The 17,980-nt window shown below is 45.3% G+C and overlaps 2 gene segments (V, D, J or C); both read right to left on the bottom strand.

The window, feature by feature from the left end:
• Positions 1–4,216: 4,216 nt before the first annotated feature.
• LOC101548285 (immunoglobulin lambda variable 3-21-like) lies at positions 4,217–4,978 on the bottom strand. The segment is given in 3 exon segments: positions 4,217–4,347; positions 4,392–4,712; positions 4,933–4,978. Coding segments are annotated over 3 exon segments (498 nt in total).
• Positions 4,979–6,952: 1,974 nt separating this feature from the next.
• On the bottom strand, positions 6,953–17,611 carry LOC101548810 (immunoglobulin lambda variable 3-25-like). The segment is given in 5 exon segments: positions 6,953–7,059; positions 7,224–7,277; positions 9,097–9,167; positions 17,069–17,384; positions 17,538–17,611. Coding segments are annotated over 5 exon segments (594 nt in total).
• Between the last annotated feature and the right edge of the window lie 369 nt (positions 17,612–17,980).

Below are 17,980 nucleotides of genomic sequence, written 5' to 3'. Positions count from 1 at the left end.
CATGATTGAGTTTCAGTTATACAAAGTTCCAACATCCATCCTTTCCCCAGTGTACCTTTCCCACCACCAGTGTGCCCAGTTTCCTCCTGCACGCCACCTCCTTCTTGCCCTCAAAGCCTGCCCTATGCCAGGCACATTCTCTCTCTCTCTCTCTCTCTCTCTCTCTCTCTCTCTCTTTCTCTGTCTCTGTCTCTGTCTCTCTGTCTCTCTGTCTGTCTCTCTCTCTTACACTTTTCTTTTAGCCACTGTGGTTCTCAATAGTCTTATGAAAAGTGTATTGTGCATATCACTTTATCTCCTTTTAGCAGTTAGTTTTTGTTCAGAGTGATCATTTCCAAACATTATTGTCAAAATGGTCCCTTCTCTGTCCTAACTTCACTCCTCTCCCATTTTGTGAAATGTTTCCTCCCATGAGCCATTCCTCCTGGCCCTTGTTCCTATGTCCTTGGGTATTATTCACATGCTATTGTTAGGGGCGGCAGATCTCTGCCCGGGGGAGGCTCGGAGAGACAAAAGAACAAAACCAAGACAACTCTTTCTGCAAATGCATGGGGTTTATTTAAGCCAATATAGCTATATTGGGACCTTCAATTGTGTCTCAATAGCGTGGCATAACTGAAGGCCCCGAACTCAAAAAGCTAGCTGTTTTTATACCCTTTTGGGGGAGAAATGAAAATCTCACATATCAAAGGGAATCACATAGGTCACTTAATTTGCATATCTAAACATTTGTTGACAAATGAAAATCTCACATATCAAAGGGAATCACATCTATATATCAAAGGGGATCATACCTATTGGGGGAAAATTACATGTATTGAATCAAAGGAGAATCATACATATCAAAGAAAATCACAGGTATTGGATCAATAGGAAAACCATAGGAAACCATAGGAAAACCATACAAAAGGGAAAACCACACCTATTTCACTTAATATGCTAATTTCAACATTTGTTGAACCATTCCGAGCAAATGTTTGTTTACAGTTCCTCGGGGCAGTTTGTTGGCCCATTTGGTGACAGAGTCCTGCCCAGCAGAAGGTCCTGAAGACATCTTTCAAAGCAGTCAAGTAGTTACAAAGGGCAACTTCAGCGGTTAACCCTTAACCTGCCCTTCAGTTCTTGACTCTTAACTTGCCCTCCTCTTCACTATGATGTTGTTTTCCCCTTCTTATATACCCAAATCAGTGTGATCATTGTATGTCTGTCCTTTTCCTATTGACTCATTATCGCCACATGATTCTACCATGTCTATCCAGTTAGAATCAAATTTCATGACTTTGTTTCTCCTAACAGCCATGTAGTGTTCCATTATGTAGATGCACCATAGTTTCTATCTCATATTTTTATTTTTTAAGCTTATTTCCCTAAGACTGAAGAAAACCAAGTATGAAAAGTATTTTAATGAGAAATTCTTGTAATTTAAGCCAACATTTTATACCATCTATCAAATTATTTATTCTGAAAACATAGTGTGTTAATGCCCTAAACCACCACCTAAGAAGAAAAATTACCATTAACATACTGAAACAAAAATCCTCAGGGAGATGCCACTAAGCCGAGATAGGAACTACTAGGCCAGCCCTCCACTTCCCTGTGTCCCTTGAGCCTGGGCCCTTTTCTTCAGCCACAGAACCTAAGCAGTACCCATTAGCTGGACTGATTTGCATAGCCAGCAGCTCTCTCCCTGGGGAGATAAGAGGGGACCAGGAGGAGTTCAGCCTCAGGTGCTAGGATCCCAGCCCCTCACCATGTCCTGGACCACGCTCCTCCTGGGCCTCCTGGCTCACTGCACAGGTGATGTGACCAGGCTCACAGCAGCCCCAGGCCCAGGGCTCTGGGGCATCCTGGTCCTCGTTGAGCTCTGAAACGTGTATCACACTCAGAGTCTATTTTTAAATGCTTTTAAAGTTCTTTCTGTTGTTGACTTCTAATTTCATTTCAATATACTGAAGAAAATATTTTGGCATTGCTATTTTTTTCAGTGTTTCAATACTTTTTAATTTCTTAAAGGTAGAATATGTCCCAGTGGGGATCATCCCAGGAACTCCTGAGAAGGTGAGCTTTGTGCTCTGGGGTTGTTTATAGGTATTTACTCTATTGTTTAACAATGATGTTCAAACCTTAAATTTCTATTTGTTTATTTTTGGTTTGGTCACAGGGGCAGTGTTCGAGACTTACTCATGGCTGTGCTCTCAGGGATCACTGCTGGTATGATGTTGGGGACACTCTGGGATGTCACATTTGGGAACGAGATGGGCTGAGTGCAAGGCCTTAGCCTAATGTACCTACTGTATTATCACTCTGGCCCACACAGCCTCTATTCTCTATTTTATCTTCTGTTCTGATACTTATGCATATAACTGTCCCCCATTTTATGTCCCTCTTTTCTTTAAATGGATTCAAATTTCTAACTATCCTTGTTTATCTTTTGTCTAAGGGGTAACTTTTATTGTCTCTTCTGTGATGGTCTGTAGGTGAGTTGTCCTTCTCATATGTCTGACCATTTTGTTCTTGTAATGAATTTGGGTAGCCTGAGGTTAGAAAGATAGGACAGTGGGAAGAGATTGTGCCTCCCACTGGCCTCACCAGGCTCGATCTCTGACATAAGGTATGGATCCCGCTGGCACAGGACTGACTGCTGAATACAGAGCAGGAGTAACCTCGAGCATGACCATGGGTAGAACCAAAACCTTTAAATATTTTTGAAAGGTATTTGATTTCCATAGAGAATTTAAGGTTTCACTCTTTAAAAAATATTATTATAAAAATTTTTCTCATTTGTTTCTTGCTTGCTTTTCAAAGTATCTGCTATTACTGTATGTTTCACTACACAGAACAATTCTTTTTTTTCTGCTGCTTTTATGAGTGTTCTTTACCCCCTTTATTTTCTGTTTCTTTGGGGGCAGGGGTTGGGGAGGGATAGCATCCTCAAATGGCAGTTCTTAGGGCATACTCTTGCCTCTGAACTCAGGGGTCACTCTTGGCAGTGTTAAAGGGACCTTAATGCATGCTTGTCACATGCAAAAGAAGTACCCTTCCACTATTCTATCCTTCCTCCCCATGTATCAGATTTAAAGAAATTTTATTATCATAACTTTGTCGTCCCCTCCTCCTCTACTACATCTGTCTTGTACTTTTAAATTTGAGCCAGAGATAGGGCTAGAAAGATAGTTCAGCTGGTCTCTGGACTTGCCTTACATTCAGGCGACCTGGGTTCTATTTCAGGACCCCACATGGTTCCCTGACCTGCCAATAGTCATTTGTGAGTGCAGAGATAGGACTAAGCCTGAGCATAGCCAGGTGTGGCCAAATCCAAACAAAGAAAAAGGGTTTAGTTTGAGCATGAGTGATAGCATAGAGTGCAGGGTTCTTGCTTTCCGCACAGCAGATTTGAGTTCCATCCCCAGAATTATATCTGGTCCCCTGAGCCTGCCTGGAATGATCCAGGAGGGAGGAAAGAGCAGGGGTAAACACTAAGCACTGCCAGGCAGTGTGGTCCACCCCCAAAAAAACCTGAAAATAGAAAAGAGTTGTTAAAGAAGTTAGATAAGTGCTGTTAGTTGTCATCAAGCATTAAATAGTTTAGTCATAGTTTTGTGAATACTTTTTTCAAAAACTAACCACATATCCCACTCTTAGCTTTTCTCACTCTGTGTCCTTAATTTAGGTGAAGGAAGTTGTCCTTTAAATAAACATGTTATAGGTTCTTTATGTGTGCATGTGTGTGTATGAATAATCTTGCAGTGTTTTATTTAAAAAAATCATTACTGAATATATTTGTCACATTTTAGGAGATTACAAGAGGTCCCAGTGCTCAAGGGCAACTCTACAGTTCTCAGGCAGCTGAGCTGCTGGCTCAGTGCAGGGGTCTGAGGAATAGTCTTGCTCTGGCCTGGCAGTTCCAGGGTTTACCGGGCCACTGTGGAGGTGTTGGAGGCCTCCAGCATCATGAGGGCAACTGCTTGGGGGCCTCCAGGGCAGCTCAGGCAAAGCATGTGATGCTGGAAGGAAGCCAGGCTTCAGTCATGCCTGACATGTGCACTAACCACTGTGCACACTTTGACCTATTTTTTTTCAGCATCCAAGATATTACCAGTCTGCCTGGGCTATTTCAGTCAGGGCACTCCAGCTATTAGTACAAGTTCAGCTTTTCATGTTCGATAATTCTGCTACCCTGACGCACATGTAGAATAGAATTTTTCAGTTATTCTACCTATGTTGTGTCTGCCCCACATTCATCCCTGGCCAGTCCTGTGAGGAACCAACTGCAGGGCTGGAACCCTTGAATCTCCAAACTGGGTTGGGACCAGAGCAGCTCATGGCTGGGTTTACAGGGCTCCAGGCCTGAGGAGAGTGTGAATGACATGGGGCAGAGGTTTGTGTCTCACTTCCCCATCTGTTTGTGCCACTGTGAGCATTACCACTGCCCCACACCTGACAGTAATAGTCGGCCTCGTCTTCAGTGCGCACACCTGTGATGGTCAGGGTGGCCGAGCCCCCAGAGTTGGCGCCAGAGAAGCGGTCAGGGATCCCTGAGGGCCGATTTTTATCATAGTAGATGACCAGCACAGGAGCCTGGTCTGGCTTCTGCTGGTACCAGTTAACACTTTTGCCTCCAATGTTGTTTCCCCTACAGGTCATCTTGGCCTCCCCTCCCGGGCTCACAGAAACTGAGGGCGGCTGATTCAGCTCATAGGAAGATACAGAACCTGCAAGAGAGAAGGAGAGGTCAAGTAATAAGGAAATTCCAGTGTACTGACACCCCCATCTTCATAACCCATAGAAATTCTGTGGGACCCCAATGCCCCCACCCCCACCCTCCATCAAGGTGATGGGCTCCCTACACCAGTGCCCTGCTGAGCTCAGACTGAGGGCCCAGATAACCCCAGAACACTGGGCCTGGGGCTGCTGTGAGCCTGGACACCTCACCTGTGCAGTGAGCCAAAAGGCCCAGGAGGAGCGGGGTCCAGGCCATGGTGAGGGGCTGGGATCCTGGCACCTGAGGCTGAACTCCTCCTGGTCTCCTCTTATCCCCTCAGGGAGAGAGCTGCTGGCTATGCAAATCAGCCAGGCTCAGGGCTGCTGCCTGGGGTCTGTGGCTGCAGAAAAGGCCCAAACCCTAAGGACACGGGAGGGGGGCTGGTCTAGCAGTCCCCATCTGCTGCTTATAGGCTCCTCCAAAGCACAGTGAGAGTCTGTGTAGTCTCCATGTATGCTGTGTACTCCGGTGTGTTACTTGGAGCACTGATAGATTATATTTTCAGAAGAAATTACTCATAGAGGGCAATGCAATTTGTCTTAAATGATAAGAATTTCAATTAAAATTTTTGTAATTGATTCCCTTCGCTTCTGAGGAAATGAATTGAGTAATAAAAACCATCTGCAATTACTTGATTCAGTTAAAGGAGAGAGGCTATTTGGTGTTATTTAACAGGAGTACGATGTTACTATACAGCAGCTAGATGAAGAATCTTTTTTTTCTGAACCATAAGATTTCAGACCCTAGAGCCCTTGCCTGAGTCTAATTCGCTTTAATTCCAGGCCTCATGTCTTCTGAGACTGAGCATCACTAATTACAAACCAGGATATTCCTCTCATGACCCTGTTGCCAAGCAATCTCGACCATAAGGTCAGATGAGCAAATTCTTACCAGGAGACTCTGCTCCACACAGAGGAGTCAGAGAACTGTGGGCAGTGGCCACATTCTCACAGAACTGTACTATGTGGGACCTGAAGTATCTGAAACTGTTTTCAGAGTAATATGCATTATCTACACAATTCAGATCAGAGAGAAAGGAAGAATTTAGCTCAGCAGTGTGAAGGATGACATGACAGAAAGATAAGCGTCTTTTTCTTTAGGCATGATGTGGGTTACTAAACACCATTCCCATCTTACTGCAAATGAGACCCCCTGTGGTTCTGACCCACCCCTGTGCCATTGGACTTTACACCATGAGTCTCTGCTGCCCCCTTGTGGTCGGGAGGTTCTGGAAAGTCCTAGATGAGGAGTGATTCAGATCACAGTGCTGAGCCTAGGGGGAGAGTCCCTGGTACATGGGAGGCAGCCAAGAGGAGGAAGAATGAGCATTCCTCAATGGATCCTGTGTGTTTGAAGACTGGGCTTCACACAGGCAATTTCCAGGGAAACATGAAATATGACTATGCTCATTTGATGTGAACTGTCGGGTTGATGAGATAATTCTGTTGATCTCTGGGGTGCTGAGCATCAAACAGGTTTCCCTGCGAGAGTGCTGACTCAGCACTCAGGAGCTATCTCTACCTCTACGGGTGCCCAGTGTCAGTCTAGCATCACAGTGGATCCAAGGTTGGAAATTAGATTAGTGCACTAATTATTTTTATTTTTATTGCTTTTTGGGTGACATCTGTGATGCACAGGGGTCACTCCTGGATCATACACTCAGGAATTACTCCTGGCAATGCTCAGGGCACCATATGGGATGCTGGGAATCGAATCCGGGTCGACCGTGTGCAAAGCAAATGCCCTACCTTGCTGTGCTATCGATCCAGCCCTGGTTCACTAATTATTAACCTAGTCTTTTATCCCCATCTGAAATCATATACTTTGCTGGCATAGAGATCAAGCTCTGAAAAATAAAAGATGTATGAGCCAGAGATTGACCTTTTTTAATGCAGTTCAATTTCTTGTCACTTTTTTTTTTTTTTGTGCCTTCATGGAAGTCTGCCTGTCTATTTTTCTATGAAGTTCCCATTGACCAAGGAAACACCCATCACAGGAAGTACCCTGACACTCCCAATTCATTTCATCATTCATAAATCAATCCACAACTTTCCCTGTGCAGAGCCTGCCTGCAAGGATGTGTGGAGCGACCAGCTGGATCGCAATGTGGGCCCTGGGACAGACTGTTGACTATTGTGTCTGCAACCAGCCAGGGCTACTGGAGAGTGCAACACAGATGCAAGAGGTGTCTTACTTCCCCGCCTCCTGTGACACTAGGCGGGTAATTACTGCTACTGTCCCATGACTGACAGAAACAGCCTTATCCTCATCCTGGGTCCTGCTGATGGTCAGGGTGGCTGTGGTTCCAGAGATAGAGTCAGAAAATTGGTCAGGGGACTCTGAGGGCCTCTCACTCTCCTTATAAATAAGCAGCAGAGGGGGCTGGCCGGGCTTCTGCTGGTACCAAGATATATATTTCTTGTTAGTAATTCTCCAGAGCAGGTGACTGTGGCTGACTCACCCTGATCTACTGAGGCTGAGAGTGTCTGGGTCAGCTTGTAGGAGGTCAAGTAGCCTGGGAAGAAAAGAGAGGAGGGTTGAGAGTGCATCAAAGGCTCATCCAACAGCGCCCAGCTCTCGGCACGTGTGGGCTGGATTCAGGCTGGGAACTCAGTTGTGCTGAGGGTCTTTGGGGCCTGAAGCTGCAGCTGGGCCCCGGGAGCTGCACCTGTGCAGAGCGTGAGCAGGAGAAGTGGGACGGGGTTGCGGGACATGGTGGAGCCTCTCAGAGCTCTGCCCTGGTGCTCACAGCACTGTTGGGCTGTCCCTGGCCTCTTTATCCCCTTTTCAGGTCACTGGGTTGGTTTTCATGCAAATTTACTGTAGGAGATTCTGAAAACATTTTATTGCATTTTACAGGTGGAGATTTTGTCTCTAAGAACGTGTCCCATCCCATGTAGAAGGCGTCATCACAGGCAACTTCTGGACAGATTAGTAGTTTTCTTCAGTGCTTTATTGAGAGGTGCAGTCCCCTAGAGCCATTAGGGACTGAGACTGACTTTCCCAGCAGTCTCTGTGGGCTCACTGAGGGGTCCCAGCACAGACCGTGAGCTCTGGGGGCAAATATGGCTATAGGTCCCTCTAGGAAGTGAATCCTGTCACCAGTCAGGACACTCCTGTGACCAGAGCTGTGCATTGCGGAGTGAGAATCCACTTCTGTCTGGAGGTCCTGAGGTAGCTGTACAGGCTCAAGCCAGGAGACAGGAGCCCAGAGAGCCAGACGTGAACCCTAGCAAAGGAACTTGAGCCTGGGGGAGGAAGGAGAGCAAGTGGGGGCAGTCAGGGTGTCTGGGTATGTGCTCAGGACAAAGGGGTTGAAGCAAGTCTTTAAGGATTCCCGGGTGAGTCAGTCACTGTTCCCTGGCACTCACCAGAGTCTGGGACACTGGAATTCTGTGTCTTCAGTGTAGTCAATGGGGATAAATGGCTGAAATTCTATCATGGAGTCGTGACCTCAGAAACTGACCTTCTGCCTCTCCTTACCTGCCCTGTTCCATGCTTCGTGTCTTCCTCCTTCCCCTCATTTCAGGCCTGTGATCCTGGCACCCGAGGCTGAACTTGTCCTGGTCCTCGCTTATCCCCTCAAGGAGAGAGCTACTGGCTATGCAAATCAACCAGGCTCAGGGCTGCTGCCTGATTTCTGTGTCTGCAGAAAAGGTTCCAGACTCAAGAGACATGGGAAGGGGCTGGGCTGGCCCTGCTGTCCACCCCTGCTGCTTAGTGACTTCCCCAGACAGCATGAGGTGCTGAGTAGTTTGTGAGTTTGTTGTGTACCTAATGTGCAGTTTTGAGTATTGACAGATCATGTTTTCAGATGAAATAACATGCATATGGCAATGAAAATTGACTTAAATTCCAAGAATTTGATTAAAATATATTTGTAACTGGTTTTCTTCAATTATGGGCAAATGCAGCAAATAATAAACATCATGTTCTATTGATTAAAGGATTAAAGGAGAGAGTATATTTTTTGTATGTTACTAAGTATGAAAGGGGAATAAAACATTAAATTGACTCGTGGGAATTTTTCCTTTTCTAGATCATAAGAGTTCAAATTCCAGGGCCTTGCATGAGACCAATTCTACTGATTTTTTTAAGGACCAATTATCTTTGATAACCAACCCCAATGAGCTGGTTGAAGCCCAGGATTCCTTCCAAACACTTCCTGTGGACTAATAGTCCCTCCGGGTGGCACCTAGGTCAGCAGGGCAAGGGTTATTGGTTGCTCATTACTCTATGGAGGATGTGGTTGGGGGTAGTGGGGTCCCAAAGAATTGCGCTACAGGTGATGAAGATGGGAGGTCTCCTCAGACAGAATTTCACTGATACCTGACCTCTCCTTTTTTCTCTTGTAGGTTCAAGATCTTTCAGTGAACTAAATCCTCCACCTTCATCACCTGTGAATCTGGGAGGGGAATGACATGTAGAGGAAATAATATTGGAGATCAATTTGCTCAGTGGTACCAGCAGAAGCCAGACCAGGACACTGTGCTGGTCATCTGTATAGAGATAGTAACCAGTCCTTGGGATCCCTGACCACTTCTCTGGCTCCTACTCTGAGCACATGGCTATCCTGGTCATTAGGGGAGCACACACTGAGGATGAGGCTGACTATTACTATCAGGTGTGGCTTGAGGGCCAGAGTCAGAGTACAATGGGCAGCTTGCCTTTCATGCAGTTGACCAAGGTTCAGTCCCTGACACCCTGTAAAGTCCCTGGTTCCTGCTAGGACTGACCCCTGAATGCAGAGCCGGGTGCAAGCCCTGCGCACTACTGGACCACAATTGGCAGTGCTCAGGGAAAACTCCAGCTCTGAGCTCAGACATGACTCCTGAGCAGAAGAGCTCACATATACAGTGTGCTGGGAATTAAATGTGGGTTGGCCTCATGTAAGGCAAGTGCCCTACCCAGTGTATCATGTCTCTGGAACTATGAGTGTCTCCTTTTTAAGAAATTCTGTTTGATAACTTTGGTATCCATTATTCCTCCACCTTTTCTCTCTTGTACACAGGGTTTATTAAAGATCTTAGATCTGTGCTGTTTTCATCAAGTATGAAACAGTCTCATCATTTATTTTTAAAAAACAAAAGCTCTAACCAATAGTTCCCACTTCAATGTTTTCTCATTCAGTGCACCTGCTGCCACACAGTGAAGATGAATTAAGTTGTCCTGAAAATCAACATATTTGATCATTGTTTTCATGAATCATTTTGCTATGTTTCATTAAAAATTACTGATTCATCAATACATTAGCATGTTGGGGGCATCTACAATTCTCAGTCAACTGATTTCTTGGCTCAATGCTAGTCCCCAAGAATTTGACACTGCCCTTGTCTCACAGTGTCAGGGATTTCTGGGCCACTGTGGAGGTGCAGGTGGCCTCCAGGGGCGCAGAGGTTTGCTTGGGGGCTCCAGGGCTCAACCTGCCATTTGTAGGGTGAACATGTGATGCTGAGAAGCAAACTCAGCTCAATAACGCAGAGAAACATGAAACATGACCATGCTGGATGGGATTCACCGGCAGGGTTGATAAGAAGGTCTCTGTGAAGCTCAGGTATCCTGCAAATTTTCCCTTGGCAGTGGGAACACAGGACTCAGGAACTGTCTCTGAGGGTGCCCACTGCCATCAGGACAAATAATGGGTCGATGGTGGCTATAGTGCCAGGATGGGACAGGAGAACGTTCAGTCAACAATCATTATGTTTCACTCCCCATTTGACCAGCACATTTTTTCATGGGAATCAGTGGGAACTGGACATGGCTTCAGACTGGGAATCTCCATCATATCCATGAGGACTAAAATAGACACATTTGTTCAGAGACATACTCTGAACACCTTCTTCTCATGACCTGTGATCCATTTCCTTTCAAAACCAGGTCATTCATCTTCCCACAAACCTCTAGGTCAAGACTAACTTTGTATTCCATTTTGGCCCATATATATCAGGCCCAGAAATGAGTTTCTTTCCTGCAAACTATTCCTCTCACAAAAGAATAAACAGATGCATTTCTGTAGTGCCTCTCTTTTTGAACATGCCTGTGATAGCTGAGCCTGCAACAGCCTTCCTGAACAGCCAGTAGGATTTATAAATGTATCACAGATAATATTTCATGTATTTATGCTACGGGGCCAATTTATTTTTCATTAACACTATGTAATTTCCTTTTTATACATTTTGACAGAGGATGGTTTACCTTTCATAATTAGCACTAATTTAATTATAATAAAAATAAATTTGTGGCCTGAAACTCAGTACTGATGTTCAGGTAGATACCCTGGGCAAGGGAGTTAGTGCAGAGTGATAGGGCACTTCTCCTGCAAGCTGCTGACCTGGTCTTCAAGTCTGGTACCACTTGTGATCCTCTGAATAAAGCCAGGAGGGATCCCTGAGTGCAGAACCAGGACTAAATCTTGAGCACAGCCGGTGAGGCTCTGAAATAAGAAAGCAAGACAAAAGGCACTGGCCTTTCATGCAGCTGAGCCTGATCCCCAGCACCTCTTGATTCTGGAAGTATTATTTTGTTTCATCCCTGAAGGCGCCTGAGCATAGCCAGTTGTTGGCCTGTAGGCCACCGAAGCAACTTGGAGGGTGAGCCAGAAACATTCTGGTGCTGTAGAGCACAGAGAGCAGAGCATTCTTGGCCTTGGCATTGAGAGCCAAACCAGTTGGTGGAGAATTATTAGGAGCATATCCAGGCCCCCTGAACTTTTGTAGAGAGAATCCCACCAGATGGGATAAAAGGAAGAAAGACAAAGACAGAGAAATGATGTAGGCAATGTGTATCCCTGCAATTGCTGCCAGATTAAAAGTGTCCTTCTGTGCTGATGGTAAGAGGTGAGAGGAAACCTCTTTGGAGAGATGTTAGATCATTTAATGCCACCAGTCCACCCCCAGGATGAAATGGAACAAGAAATACGATATGTATTGTGAGGAGCAAGAAGTAGAGCCCTGTGGAAGTCTGGGGTTTATAAGCGGTGAAACTGATGTCTGTGTCACATCTATTTCAGAACCAATGTCGTTTGTCAGCATCATAAGCAGCGGAGTAAGTTATCATCACAACATTCTTGGCTCCGTATTTCTGTTTGAGGTAAAACACTGAAGTACCTTTGTGATCCCCTCTGGCTGCACACTCCAGAATATCTGAAATATTTATTTGGGCAGTGGGCGTCCATGGCAGCAGCTGTGGAACATGGGTGTGATTTGTTGGGGTTTCTGGATGGGTGGAGAGGGTGGGGGGAGGCTACCCTTCTTCACTCTGAGAAGACCCATCATTAGGGTCTCATTCTGATGACTGGTGTACTGGGATTGTGTCAGTTTTGCATCTCTGTGGAGCTCAGCCATGAGGCAGTGGAGCGGGGCCATTGGCTCTAGGCAGCCGTGGGGTGTGAGTGCAGCTGCCTGGGTTTGGCAGGGCAGGAACTCAGCCTGGTCCTCTCCTGATGGTGCCCCAGAGTTTCAGCTGGGAAATCTGGGTATCCGTAAATTTCTTCAGCTGGTTGATCTTTTCCAAACTTCATTTGAGTCCATAAAGCCGGGGCAATAAATGGGCTGACATGCTGCCATTTACTGCCACATCCATTTTCTGGATAAGGGTGTCTGTATTTTCTTTTCTTTTAAATGTAAGGATTTTTGCTAGGAATAGGATGTGGTCCAGTGGAAATCTTTTCAAAAACATCTAGAAGAATATGTTCTTTGTGCTGTGGTCTGCTCAGCTCGGAAGTTCATCTGAAGAATGAGCGAGGAATTGCCCTTTGCTGGAATGAAAGTCAGCCCCTGGCCTTATCCAGGGTTTTCAGGTCTTTGTCATCTCAAGGAGTAGGAATTTCAGGAGTAGAAAAGCAAAGTAAAAGCTGATCTTATTTGGAGGCTTTTAGGAAAAGGAAGGAGGGAGAACAAAGGGAGAGAGAGAGAATGCATGTTTCTCCAAAGATAGGTAGAGCTCCAATCCACATGTCAAGAGGGGAGATACAGGCGACACATGTTCTCGGGCACCACATGTGCTTGGCCTCATGGGCACAAAGGCTCAGGCAGCATATGTGTGCCATTTCTTTGTTCAAGGTGGACCCTACAGATTTTTCTCAAGCCTCCCATGTGGGACTCTACTTAGGTAAGAGTTCATTGCTAAGGTGATTGCCAAAGGGGTAGAGTTGGAGGTGGTCAAGGGCCTTACAAGAAATTCCTTTTCTGGCCTTTGTTTCTTCCGGAGTTTCTCTCAAAGGTGGGGGTCCAGCCTTCTCTGGGTCTGTTGGCACCAGGTGAGGGTCTTATCAGGCCTTACTTTCTGTTTTGAAGCCTCAGGGCTATTTGTTTTATTACTACCTAGGAATGCCATTGCCATGGACCCTTTTCTATCCACCTGCCTACATCACCATCAGAAACATGGAGGAGTAAATTGAATTCACTTGTTCAGTGACATGCACATCCCCATTGCTTTCTCTTCATATCTGGTATTTTCATTTCAAAACCTGCTAATTTATCTCCCTAATTTTCACTAAGTCTAGACTGACCTTCTATTCCATTTTAGGCCCATTGATACGCGGGTCCATAAACTAGAGATGCCATTTTTCAGTGCCTCTCTTCTTCAACATGGTATGGCATCTGACTTTGTAGAACCATCCTGAGGTTCGATATATTTATGTTAAGTGGGGAGAAAAATTTGTTTTTCTTTCAAGTCTATCCCATGTGTATTTTATAAATTTTAAATGGGAGATAATTTATTTTTATAATTAATGCTAAGAAAATGAAAATACAAATAAGTGTTATGGCCTGATACACAGTATAGTTTTGTTTTGGTTTGGTTTGTTTTGTTTTTTGATACCACAATCTGTTTTCCAAAAATAAGGTCTCCTACAGTTTCCAGAACAAGATAGATAGCTGGTCATTATTCAGACTCAGTTCAATAAAAATAGTGGCGAGCATTTAAAATCACAATGAAAGTTAACTTGTTGTTTTTATTTTCTTTAATTGTTTAAAAATCTTATTTTCCATTAAGTAGCTTGCAAGAGTTGATTACATTTGATATTTGAACACCAATCCTACCACCATTACACCTTTCCATCACCACTTTTTAAATTTTCCCAATGCCACTCAACCCTGACCCCAGACAGATGCTAGATAATATTTTTTGTATTGCTTGATATGAATAACATGGGATGTTGCATGGCCATGAAGGCAGCTGTGTGCTCCTGGAATTCTAAAATTTTGAATAGTTAGGGTCCAGAGACATCTCGGCAGCAAGCTGCTCAGTTCTGAGATTCATTTGTGGGTCTCTAGATCATAGCAATTAATGCGCTTAAAATGACACATTATAGATGTCAAGACATTGTGCCCTGTGGTCAGAGAGATTGTGTAGCAGGAAAGGGTGCCTGTCTTGTGTGCTATGGACTAGGGTTCAATATGAAGCACCAAATATGGTCCATGGGCCTCACCTGAAGTTATCCCAGACCAGAGTCAAGAGTAAATCTTGAGCACAACAGGTTGTGACCACCAAATATAAAACAAAACAGCAAAAGGCACAGACCTTGCATGCAGCAGAGGCTTCTTCTATCCCCAGCACCACCTGCTCCTTTAAGCACCATTTGTTTATCTTTGAAGGCCCTTAAACACTGCCTGATAGTCACATGAAGACTTCCAGACACCTCCAAGGGTGGCCCAGTGAATGTCTGCACTGTAGAGACCAAAGCGTTCTTGGGCCCTAGCATAGAACTGCCTGCCCAGCTAGTGGGAAATTATCCTAAGGAGATCCAGGCCTCCGAAGCATTGCTCCATGTTAAATACTATAGCAGTTGTTGAGATACTCCCAGGGTAGAAACCATCACTGAGTTTTGACAATGATAGGATTCTTTTGTGTATCAACGATCATGATTACGATCACGATCACGAAATCCCATTGTTCATCAATTTCTCAAGTGGGCTCAGTAACTTCTCCATTCGTCCCATCCCTGAGATTTTAGAAACCTCTCTCCTTTAGGCCTTCCTAAGGATGCCACATTGGAGGCTCTTTTAGGGTCAGGGGAATGAGATTGGGCTTGTTAATGGCTTTAGCATGTGAATACACCATGGAAAGCTTGTCCCATGTGGGAAGGAAACTCTCAATAGCTTGCTACTTTCTCCCAGAGGGAGAAGTAGGTACTAAGATATCCTGCTTCTGGGAGCTTGCTTTAAAGTCTCTGGATGTTGGCCGTTGATGGGATTACACACACCTGGGTTCCTCTGCCGGTACCTTCATGTGTGAGGCCTGTCCGATCATGTGGAGAGGGGCCTCGAGCATGGCTGTGGCTAGGTTCCAGTGGTCTTCGGCCGCTGGAAGCTCTGCTCAGGGCGGAGAGGGAAGCTGGAGCCCATCCCCTCCGAGGGGCCCCGGGAAAGACAGCCAGGCGAATGGGCAAGAGACTCTCTGTGTATCAACAGATACATGAAACAGATTAAATTCATTAGACTCATTATCATGGAAGGCAGAGATCTTCTATAGCTCTTCTATCTCTACATAGGTAGAGATATAGCAATACTCCATGCCAAAACAGTGAAAAATAATAAAGATAGAGAAACAATGTGCAGTATAGGCAAAGTGTATCCCTTTGATTGCAAACAGGTAAAAAAAAATATCTGGCTGTTCTGATATTAAGAGGTAAGAGGAGACCTCTTTGGAGAGAAGACATTAGGTCACTTGTTTCTGCTGAACGGATGTCAGGATGAGATGGAGCCAAGAAATATGATGTGTGCCATTAGGGCCAAGAATAGGGCCCTGTGGAACCATTTCATATATCTGAAATTGACTCATTGTGTGAGTGAAATGTGTTTCAAATCTCAGAATCAATGTGCACCTTTGTCAACATATTTAGGCATAGGTATGGAATATTATTACAATAATAAATCTTTTTTAAAGATCTTAAATCTTGATCTTTAAAAAAGTATAACACAAGAGAAGCATCTGTGTGGTCCCATGTGCACACTGACAGGAAAGGCACAGTCATTGTGTAGCTGACAGTCTCGTTCTCCCTGGGCCATTTCATTGCCATGGTCTGTGATCACATTGCGATGGCTCCAGCTCCCACAGATCCTTATTCTGAGTCCTGTTCCAGGTGACTAGCAGAACATCCATTCCCATAATTCTTTCCTAAACATTATGTATTTTTGCACCTTGACATATAGAGCTATCTTTAGGAATATGTGTGCAATACAGAATAGGTATATACTTAATTATGCTTGCTGTAAGTATGTAGATGTAACAGTATATGTGTGCTTGTATTCTAAAATTCTGTGATTTGGAATGGGTTCCATGATTATATGTATAGGATTTTGAATTTTTTCAGGGATCAATTAGCTCCATTTATCACTGAAAAGGTGTTTTGTTCACTATCATCTCCAATCAATATGGATTCCTATTAACTGAGACTGATATGGCAATCTGACTTCTGAGAAATCTCCCCAGGGTAGATGCCTACACTGAGTTCTAAGGATGTTTTGGGTATTAACAGAGACATGGAGCAGACAAAATTATTAGACTCACCATCATGGAAGGCAGAGCTCTGTTTCCTGTGGGAAGAGATCCAGCAGTTCTCCACCCCCAATTAGTACCCAGTGACTTGCAAAGTGTCTCAACAACTGTTACAGTATTTCACAAGGAGCTCCTCAGCAAAAAACTCATTTCACATTAATTATAAGTGGGAGTGGGTTCATATTCAGGGGTTCACAAGTATGGCTATTTTCCCCAATGGAAGTGCATGCTGCAGTGAATAGAACAAAGTCTCTGGAAGATTCAAGTCATCTGCCAGTCAGGTGTTAGAAAGCTACAAGTTCATTCAGTGCCCATGCCAATTCACACATCCTCAAAGCTGAAACCAATGTGGTCCAAGACTATGGGTGTTAATGAGATGAGTTCACTTATTATGAGCACTTGCCTATCCTCAATATTACACTCATATACTTTGCAGGCATAAAAATCTGTACTGAGAAAAAAGTTATCTTTCTCATATGCAACCATTGTTCATTCTATTGAACTGCTGTTTCCGCTATTGGCTCCTCACATTTTCATAGATGGCTGCGTGTCTATTTTTGTGCAGAGGTTCCTTTAAATCATGAAATACTCCCCTAGACACTACCACGACAATTCCACCTCATCATCCTCTCATTCCTGAACTAAGCCACAAATATCCCTGTGTGGAGTCCCCATGCAATGTGGGAAGACATACAAACTGGATTTCAGATGTAGGACCTGGAACAGAATATTCACTACTCTGTCTGCAAGACCTGGATGGGTGGTTAGTGTAACACAGATGTAAGAGATTTTGTCTTACTTCCCCACCTCCTGTGACACTGTGGGTTAATACCACTGCTGTCTGAGGACAAACAGTAATAGTCAGCCTCATCCTCAGCCTGGGTGTTGCTGATGGTCAGGGTGGTTGTGGTCCCGGAGCTTGAGCCAGAAAATCGGTCAGGGATCCCCGAGGGCCTCTCACTGTCCTTATAAATAATGAGCACAGGGCGCTGGCCGGGCTTCTGTTGGTACCACTCTGTATATCTCTCGTTAAGTAATTCTCCAGAGCAGGTGATTGTGGCTGCCTGACCCGGAACTACTGAGACTGAGGGTCTCTGGATCAGCTCGAAGGGGATCACGTAGCCTGGGAAGAAAAGAGAGGAGAGATGAGAGTGCATCAAAGGCTCATCCAACAGTGCCCAGCTCTCGGCACACTGTGCGCTGAATCAGGCCTGGGAGCTTGTTGTGCTGAGGGTCTTTGGGGCCTGAAGCTGCAGCTGGGCCCTGGGGGCGGCACCTGTGCAGAGCGTGAGCAGGAGGAGCAGGACGGGGTTGCGGGGCATGATGGAGCCTCTCAGAGCTCTGCCCTGGCACTCGAAGCACTGTTGGGCTCTCCCTGGCCTCTTTATTCCCTTCTCAGCCACTGGGCACTGTGAGGGGGGCTTTATGCAAATCTACCCGCCTCTTGAGAACTCCCCAGGCAGGGAGTACCTCACACCAGCTGTGGCAACAGCCAACAAGGGGAGTAGAAAACCACAAGTTCCCTCAGCTTCTTCCCCTTGCTCAGCACATGACAAAATCTTTCTGCCCTCCTGTGTTATTCTCAGACACCTGCAGGGTTCAGCCACAGAACTGCCGTCCCAACCCTCCTGACTGTGGAGTCCTGGACTGGGCTCAGTGGGGCTGGTCATGGGTTGACTGGGAGGAACCACAGGAGCCTTGAGGCAGGGCAGTGTCCCT

This window comes from Sorex araneus, chromosome 9 (assembly GCF_027595985.1).
Source record: "Sorex araneus isolate mSorAra2 chromosome 9, mSorAra2.pri, whole genome shotgun sequence".
In the NCBI taxonomy this organism is placed as follows: Eukaryota; Metazoa; Chordata; class Mammalia; order Eulipotyphla; family Soricidae; genus Sorex; species Sorex araneus.
Note: the sequence above shows the minus strand (reverse complement) of the source record. Positions and strands in the feature narration are given on the sequence as shown.